Raw genomic sequence first — 9,900 nt, 5'->3', positions numbered from 1 at the left:
AGGCATAGGAAAGCACAGAAGTGGGTCTTGCTGGGGATGAACTGGGAAGAGGCATCCAGATTCTCTCTCTCCTTATATGAGACGTAGACATGAATTATCTTCTTATGATCTTATGATTGAACATTTGATTCAGGAACATATCTAGCACATGCATGGTCATGAGCACATGCCATCATCTCATAGTTTTTTCAAAATTTAAACCTGAAGCTGAAGGATTTTAATTAATAAAACTGGAATTAGCCACTTGCTGGAAAGTTCATTTTTAGAACCTGGCCAGTGATATTCAGCCCTTGTAAAAGACAGACCTGACAAACCAATCATTTGGGCAGCAAATCTTACATCGTGTTCTAGTGAGGGTAACACAAATATGGTTTCCATAAGCAAAATGAATGTAGCTCCATAAATCAGTGTAGAAGTCCTTACAATATGCAGAAGGCTACTAAACTTTGTGACACTTAACTGAACATTGAGTATAAGAGATTTCGGATGTGATCCTCTCTTAATATAAACTCCTACATTGACTACATCAGTTGGGAGCGTGGCTAGATACCAAAAGCATTCTGAAAAGCTCTTTTTCCATGGATGCATTTGCTGATCAAAATTTAATCGTGCAACTATTAGAAGATTCCAGTTTTGTGTCATGGGTATACTGAAGAATTTTCCAGTGGTTAATGCTATGAAATGGGCCCATACTCACCTACATTTCCTATTTCAAATGTTGAGACCATTCTAGTGGATTTTTTTTTTGTTATTTTGAAGAAATTCTATACAGAAAAAAAAAAAATCTGGCTATACACTTCTGTCATAATTCTGCTCCACAGTATCATGCTGAAGAGACACAGGCTTTCTCTGTTCAGTTCAGAGGAAGTTCGATTTATTTAGTTAGCTGTTCTTCCAGTTTACTCAAGTGTAATGCTGCATGTGTGAATTTTCACACCAGACTACACTTGGAACTCCACAGGTCAGATATAATTTTTAATTACATTACAGATAAATGACTGAGTTCAGAGACTCTTTTAGAGGGATTACAGTCTGTTTCCAAGGATAGGAACAGATGTAATTCTAGGAATGAACTACACTGGCTCACATCCCTTCTGAATCCACTGAATTCAGTGTGATCACAGGGGTCAGAAGTAATGCAAAATTCGGCCTATGACTTTGGCTATTTCGGTACAACTTTCTGTTGTGTCCTCTACATAGTTAATTGTCAGACTTCAGAGAAAATTTTGTCCCATTCACTGTAAAATAGAAAGGTCCATGGAGGAAAACTGGTGCATTAGAGAAACACACAAAGGACATTAAGGCTATCTAGTTTGATGTTTTCAAACCTTTTTCTTTTCCTCTGCAAACAATGACAGTTTCAATAGGATCTGAAGCGATACTGTTAACAAATAATACACTAGTCTGACATATGGTTAATATTAATGTCTCTCTATTCAAACATGCTGAAAACTGAATAGAACAGTTAACATATAACAGTCACACATCCTTTGCTGAATACAAGATCGCATCTCTAACATGAACTGAAGATATCCTCACCACTTTAAGATCTATCATTCAAACATTTCATTCTCCTAAATACATTGCTCTTCCCCTCTTTCTGGGTCTTTCAGGAGTGCTGAGTGAACACATTCTCTCCATAAAGGCATTGCTTATGATATGGTTCTTTTTTCCACAGAAATTTTGCTGTGTATTTACAATATGTTGCCAAAGGTGAATTTGCAGAGTTTGGTAGGATTTGGCGGTGAGAAGGCCTTACATCTGGATTGAAAAGATTCAATTTTGAAATACCTATCTGGGCAGGATTCTGCACTTTACTGCAGAGAGACCATCTCTTGATGAAATTAATTACTAAGTGTGAACAATTAATTAACTGTGATCACACTTTACAGATTATTGAATCAGAGCTTTATATAGTAGCCAGTTTTTATATTACAGGTATATTCACAGGGCTTATGGGCAGAGGCAACCTCACTTTGCTCATGTCCTGAGATAGTGGGATATTGACAGAAAAGTCATTCGTAGGGATGTGAAGCTGAACCCATCAAAACCACCTGTTTTCTCACAAGGTTTATTTGGTGGGGGCTCGGGGCCATACCCAGCGCAGATAGCTCAGCTCATACATGGTGAGTGCCCAGCCACAGAAACCTGTCAGGGTGAGACTACTCCTCATGGTTATCGCACATTACTGCTACAGCAAAAGCCCTGTGTCTTTGAAGAATGCATTCAAAACGAGGCATGCTCCATCCTGGGGCATAAAGCATAGTTTGCCCTCAAATATATTTTTATTGAAAATACACAGCAAAAATTACAGCATAGAAAGTTCTGTATACAAGACAATTTTATCAACTTTATCTTAAAAAACCAAGCCAAAACTAAAAACAAAAAGGCAAAAGAAACCCAAAATAAGACTTGGTGAATGAAGACTGTGAATAGCAATTTTTTTTACTGCCGTAACAAAAAAAAAATGACATACACCTTCAGCATTTCTTTTGCAAATTTACTTGACAGAGGTTAAAATATTGCTTTATTCTGACTCAACATACAACAGCACTGCATGATTGATTGTGCTATTTTGGGAAGTCTTGAGACTTGTGAACTGGAAAGTCTGGGCCACATATAAATTTAACAATTAATTTGCTGCAAAGGAGTATTTTATTACATTCTGTATATACTGTAGTTTGTTTTTTAATCAATTTTCTGACATTAACAGAAGGCTATTTAGCAATTATTTATTATAGCTGATTTTACTTTTCCCCATGAATAAGGAGATATTTTAACAGTAATAAAAACAGTAATGTGTATGCCAAAGAATCCAATTCCTTGTATTATTGGCATATTGTGTTACAGTTTATGGGGGGGAGAGACTTTATGGGACTCAACAGAAAGAGAGAATTTATGGGACTCAACAGAAAGTAAATGCAAAAAAACCGCTTATAATGTGATTGGGATATGGCAATAAGGAAATTACATTTCTTCTCCAAGGCCTTGATTCCCTGCAGGGAGTGATTTGGTGGAAACCATCTGCTCTTATATAGCTCAATTACAATCATATCTGTGCATGCTTGTGGGTCTGCCCATACAGAACCATCTGCAGGGTTGAAGCTTTAAAGTTCACAAGCCTAAGCCATGATTAATTGAAACGACTGAAGAACTGAAAGTGGGAACAAATTAGGGCAGTGTGGACACTTATCAGCTGGATTTTGATCATACTGAATCTTTCTGACTCTTCTCCGAACAGCCCATAATAAAAAATGAGTTAAAAAATACACACACTCAGAAGTGCTCCTTGAGAGCTTACAAATGCCTTCAAAGTATACCAGTTTAGAAATGTTGAGGGGTTATTAATGAACAACAAAATTTATGTTCCCACTCAAAAAAAAACCCAAATCAAATCCAAACCTGCCATAATAAATGCTTTTGGACTTTTTGTTTTTCCTCACTCTCCACTAATGCTGCTCTGATAGTCAAAGCTCAGAAAATGGAGCACCTGCAGGTTCCCAACCACTGAATCTCTACCCTATAGTATATATCATACCAATACAGACCCCAATCCCACTCCACACTTGGCTGAAGACAAAGATCCTAAATGTTTCCATTGACTTTCTTGGGCTTAGTGACACATTAAAGTAAGGTTGAAGGTTAAGTGTCTGGCTCAATTTAGGGATTTATTCTCATTCCACAGTAGGTACCAAACCTCAGAAGTAGATGTCTGCGTGCCATGGTGTGAACCTGGAACCAAGAGGAGAGGGGGAGAAGGTACTGGGTCTCTGGTGGGGTCGTAGGACTTGCTCTGCACGGTCTGAGTCCCTGGGAAGCAGCTGACTGCAGCGCTGCCCTGAAACCAGAAATGAATCTAAGACTGGTCTTGGCCTTTACTGAAAAAAAAAGATGCATAGCCTAAGACTTTGGACAGCTAAAGAGGACCATGGTAAAATGCTCTGTAACCGAAACTTTATGTGTAATCCTGCCTAGAAAGCACCTGATGCATACGCCATCCCTCCTGGAACTTTTCCCTTAAAAAAATATTTTGTTAAAAAACACTATGATATGAGGGCGATTGACTATTTGGTTTCTTCTAAGTAGATGCTCTTAAATTAATGCATATAAATAATTTGTACTTAATTTCCTCCCTTCCTGTTTAACAAAGCATCAAATGCACAGATCTCATTTCCCCTCCCAAAATCCCCACACAAAGTCACTTGGTCAATACCGAGTCTCTTTGCGCTTCACTTTTTAAGACAAATTGTGCCTCTTGCTCTGACTTGGCCACGGGGCTCATGGGCAGAAAGGCTGTGTTTTCACTCGTGCTGTTCTCTGCTTCTACTCTCGCCAGTTCATAGTCCTCCGACCGCCTTGCATCCGTCAGAATTCGAATCTGCTCCTGCACAGTTTCTAGCAATATTTTCACTTCGTGTTGTTCTGCTATAAGACAATTACTGACTGGGGAACTCACATTGACAAGTTCAGCTGAATAGGAGTTTTTGCACCACTTGATGCCTGTTACTTCAGAAACATTTTGCATTTGCATGCAGGCTTCGTCCAAGCCCACAGACGGGATGATGGGAACAGAGTTGGCCCTTGAAGATGAATAGCCGACCAAGTCCTTCTGATCCATGTTATTAAAATAAGGGGTTGTCTCTCTTGAAGGCAGTTGCATATTTATTGGAGTATTCTGAGGAGTTTTTAAACCACTGGATGAATACCTGGAAAGAGTAAAAAGAAGGGTTTGTTGTACATCAAATGGTCAGATGCAACAAGCAGCAGGGAAACTCTAAGATTCAGTGAACTGTGCTGAAAAGCTACATGTCATTTTTTTCTCACACTAGGAACGCTTGGTAGTAGTATGGCCCTGGGGAAAACTACAGACTCCGGAGACCTGGCTTTGATTCTCAGATCTGCTGGCGGCAAGCCATTGCCTTCCTCCCAGTCTCATTTTGCCCACCAGTATATGAGAAAAAAAAGATGATTCCTTTTTAAAAGATTTCAGAAGTTGTACTGTATTACTATTTTTCTTTGACGTTATATTTGAAATTCCACTCCTATGCTCCTACCTGGGGAAATGGATTGATGCTTTCTTTGCTTTCATTGATGAGTTTGGAACTCTCAATGTCAAATTCTTACTTTAGCAGAACACTTTGAAAAGGTGCAGGAAAAAAAGAACTTTAAACAAAACATGTCTGTGTAGTCTTTACATATCTAGAAATGATTGTATGTGCTCCCCTTCAAACAAGCAGAGCATCTAAGTGCAGCGTACCTCTAAAAACATGTCTTTTTTTCAACAGCCCATACTCCTAATGACGGCCTGATTTCTTTTCTTGGATCTCATCTGGAAATAGAGCCAATACACTTGGCTTGAGCAAATGTCTGTGTTTGCCTGATATTGTAATCCTGTGCTTCAAAAAAAAAATAAAATCTTTATCCTCCATTAATAAATATCATGATTTTTTATTTATTATGAGCAACTTATGTGAATTTTTATCAACATTTCTGATTTGTTTCAAAGTCAAATTCATTACTCTGATCAGAAAGAGTTTTACATGATATACTTAAAAACCAGAAGTGGAAAGTATACTAAATATAAAACAAAGGAAACAATGACCAAAAAAAAAAAAAAAAAAAATTCCCATCTGAGAAGCAGCATTACAAGAAATACGGTGCTTTAAGAGTTAGTCATGATTGCCAGGGACCACAGACATCACCTCAGTACCGGAACATATTTTATTTATAATGAGCTTTGTGATCATATCAGTATTTAATAAGGCAAGCTACCGGTGAAGTCTAGTATGTTTTGTCCATGGATGAGGAAGCAACATTTAGATCTCATGTGGAAGCAGGTGCTTCGAGCTATGACTTGAAGGGTATTTTTCTGAAAGATGCTTAAGCCTGCTGGACTTCACTAGGGATATCCTCCTATTCATCTGTGCCTTGCTGCTTTTTGGCATTAGCAGAAAAAGAACTAAGGAAGAGAAAGTGAATGGCATGTAACAGCCATAGTCCAATACTAGCTCACAACACTAATTAACTGGAAAGGCTTCCTTTGGCCTTATCCTCCTGGCAGGCTGTCAGACAGGAGAGAGGAGGAGATATCTTTAGGCTCATTTCCAGCAGAGCACCACTGACTTGTTATTAACTCATCTATAGTGGCACTGTGTTTGTACAACTGTTTGACACATTAACCTGTACAAGTACATGCATGCAGTTCTGTACAGCCCCTATATGAAAACTCGCCAGGTGTCCCCAGAAGACCAGAAAATGCAGCTGGGAATGCTGCAGTAAGGAAGAGGTGTTGTGCTTTTTGTGCTATCTGATGGACATACTGCTTTGGGAAGTGAAACCCAGGGGAATAATATAGCAAGTGGCTTTTTCAGATCCATGCTAGAACTTCTTGCACATGCTATAGTGTTTATGTTCTACATCTGAACCAGCTAAGACTCAGCTTCTGGTTAATGGCATTTGAAATCTGCTTAGACACACATGTAACCGTTTATGGAGGGTCTTTTTAGAACAGTTTTCAATAATCAGTATGAATGAAATACTGATCATGGATATTATTCCCAAGGGAGGATAATTAAAAAAAATAAATGAAAACAAAACAATGCAGACCTTTGGGTTGTGCCCATTCTTGTTTCCTTTGCTTATTATATAATTCAAACGACTATAGCTGGAGAGATCGCATCAGTTGCATTATTCCCTTTTTTGGTAATTCGGGCCCTAAATATATTCTGGGCTGCACCCTGAAAACAAAGGAAGGGAATGTTTTTCATGAATTCTACATGCAATGGATGTATTATATGGATGATATATAAGCAAAACCAAGAAAAGACTAAATTAAAATGGGTTTGGTGAAAAAATAGTAACATTTGCCAATTCCATAATAGAGGTTCAATTGTTCTTGGTATTTTGAACACTAATTGACAGCAACAATAGTACGTAATGCAATGCCTGGCATATTTCCATAATATTTCTTGAAGTACAGATAGACTCACCAGTTGTATGCCACAGTTACATGCTTCTGCCCTGTGCTTACAAGGCTTTCAAAGAAGGACTGAGGTTGAATCAAAGCACATACACTGCGTGCAACAGACAAGGTATTAAACTAGTAGGGATATTACATCTAAGCCATGTAAGAGTTTTCTTTTGGTCAATTATAAACTGATCCATACTTCTGCTTGTGACACAAGACTGCTGCTGTTTTCAATAGACTGAGACTTAGACCTATAATTGCACAATCTTAATTACATTTTTCTATAATTAACTTTACTAGAACAATAGATCCTCCTAAGAATAATATCTGGGGTTTTATGTGAAAAACGGTTTTGTCTGAATAAATTCATTCATGTGCACGTATTTCAAAGTGCAGCTTTCTCTCCACCCTTTCCTTAAAACCAAGCAAAAAGAGAAACTCATTTATAAATATGCAACAGTAATTATGTTATACAGTCTTTAAGAGTCTAAAATAAAGAATGACACTGAAAAAAGGGAAAAAATTTTACTGCCCCATTAAAACAGATACAAAGAGAGACAGAAGAGATTGTAACTTAAAAAATAAAATGTTTTTTTGTTTAGCAGAATACCAGAAGCTTTGCTATAAGACGTATTGCTATAGATGTCCAGTACAAGACCCTGACGACAAGGCCCATTAAAATGAACAGAAGTCATTCTAGTGGCATTACTGGACTTTGGTTCAGCCTTGTAAGCACATATACCTATATATATATACACCCCATTTTCTACCTGTAGGTATGACACATTGGCTCTTGTATACATAAGCACATTTATATATGTATATCTACACATTCACAGGCTATAAGGCATTACTTCCAACACTTCATACAGTGTAATACGAACAGCTCTCACTGACAGCATGCAATCAAACCACTGCCTGTAAACACCCTCAGGGACTCAGATCGGTCTCTGAGATGTGACTGGCATGGAGATGGTTTGTTTTCTTTAGTCTCCTCATTTCAGGCAGGTTTTTCTACTCCTTCAAGTAGCATACTGATTAAATAACTGATACTAGCTGTCTTTGACTCAAACTCTGCAAATATCAGATCCTGTTGCAAATCATAAGGTCTAGTGCTTGTGGAAGGCAGCAAAAGCTTTCTTCTCAATGTGGGATGGGAAGAGGAGCCCTTTTACAGTCCAGACAAAAAGTACTCAAGTAAATTAGCCTCTTTTCTATCAAATGTAAACATACAAAATCTGATTAAACTGCTGCTGGATGAACTTCAGAAGGGTCAAACAATTAGGGAGATACACCAATTTGATTTGTGCATCCCTATAGGGAAAGATGGAGGTGAAAAGGGAGAAGAAAGGAAATAGTTAAGTTCTGCAGGGGACAAGGGAACTTTTCATTTGGGCTGGAAATCTAGTGAGAATATAAACAATATAAAACTAGCAGATATTTAGAAGATGAAAAGCCATCTGATTTTGGGGAAACCTCTTCCTAAGTTAGAAGAATTCCACATGAAGTACAATTAGTGAATCATTTTTTATATTTGTTCAGAGATAAGATGCATACTTATATTCTAGCTGAAGAGATTAGTTCATTGCTGCAACACAAAATAACTTGTAAAAAGATTTTGTTACATTATTCAAAGACTCAATTTTCATAAAACCCATCATCAGTAAAACACTGTAATAAAATAAGATCAAATAACTGTTTTATTTTCATGCCTAACACTGATATTTAAAAAAAATAATTTCCATAGATATCAATTGAAGACTTTTGGTATCATATTTGTGATATGCACAGACTGCTGTGACTCTCTGTCACAACACCACCTGTTGATGCACTCACAGGACTCCATCAGGAAGAGGTCTATTTGTTAGAGTCAATATTAGGAAGATCTAATTCTACAGACATCCCTAGCACACAAAATATGGATGAAGTGCTTGCGTGGATTGAGGCCAGAAGGGGTAACAGTCTGGTCCAAATATCAACCTCTTGCAGACCTGCAAATTTAAAATATAGGCCACTACAAGATGATGCTTGTCATATCACACACTGATTTCCTAGAGAAGAGAAAATACAACCAGCCACAAGACAGCTTTGACATTTGTTACCTCACTTCTTAACCTAGGAAGGGGCCGCATCACTCTCCAGAGCCTATGCTACAAGATCCTGCTATTGAAGAGGGAAGGCTCAGCCTGCCCCTTTCAGGAAGGGTTGCATTTGGAATCATATTTTTGTAATGAATTATACACACATTATCATATATACTTACTGCAAGGATTACTAAGCAAATTTTCCTTATAAGAAGCAAATAATAAAAGGAAAAAAGTATGAGACAAATTTGTACTTATTAAAGAGGTCACCAGACACACAAACCTTTTGCGGCTTTGCTTTCTCCCTTCACAGGTAAGCTCTGTTCGTGGTCTGTCTTTCCTAATTACTGATGCCAACTTTGTTCAGTAGATGAGCTACAAAACGTTTAGTGAACCAAGTCCCTCTCTCACACTGTCCCCCAGACTGGGCAGTCTCACTGCAGGCTGGAAAGCACAGTAAGGGACGCACAGGTGGAATGTGTGCATGCCTGCGTGTGTGCCCACAAGACACACATGTAACAGCACTTATACTTGGCCAGAATTTGTGACTGTCATCTCCCAGGAGCTCAGAGTGGATAGCGACCTTCCTTCTCTGGAGAAAATTAAACATGTAGGTGACTTACATCTGCACTCCATAAAGGCAGTTCTGATACAGAAAACATACAGCTGCCTTCTCGCTGTGTAACTGTTCACTTTGCTGCACTGAGCTGTGACTCACGTGTCCAAATGAAACTGTATTATACCATTCCAGATATCACTCCTAGTTTTACATATAACAGTTCTGCAGTGATTCTGAAAATTCCTCGGAAATCTGTAGGGATATCCAATTGCAAAAGACTTCAAAGGCAG

The 9,900-nt window shown here is 38.2% G+C and overlaps 1 protein-coding gene across 2 annotated transcripts in view; it reads right to left on the bottom strand.

Annotated features, from left to right (window-relative positions):
• Positions 1-2,906: 2,906 nt before the first annotated feature.
• Positions 2,907-9,900, bottom strand: part of NRG3 (neuregulin 3) — a 409,865-nt gene continuing 402,871 nt past the window's right edge. For both annotated transcript variants that reach the window (XM_057421543.1, XM_057421544.1), the window contains exon 9: positions 2,907-4,706. In XM_057421543.1, coding sequence (XP_057277526.1) covers positions 4,199-4,706 — 508 coding nt within the window. In that variant the 3' untranslated portion in view covers positions 2,907-4,198. The remainder of the gene's footprint in view (positions 4,707-9,900) is intronic.

Source organism: Pezoporus wallicus, unplaced genomic scaffold (genome assembly GCF_028554395.1).
Source record: "Pezoporus wallicus isolate ANWC-B61680 ecotype Strahan unplaced genomic scaffold, APGP_CSIRO_Pwel_v1 contig_4816, whole genome shotgun sequence".
NCBI lineage: Eukaryota > Metazoa > Chordata > Aves > Psittaciformes > Psittacidae > Pezoporus > Pezoporus wallicus.
Note: the sequence above shows the minus strand (reverse complement) of the source record. Positions and strands in the feature narration are given on the sequence as shown.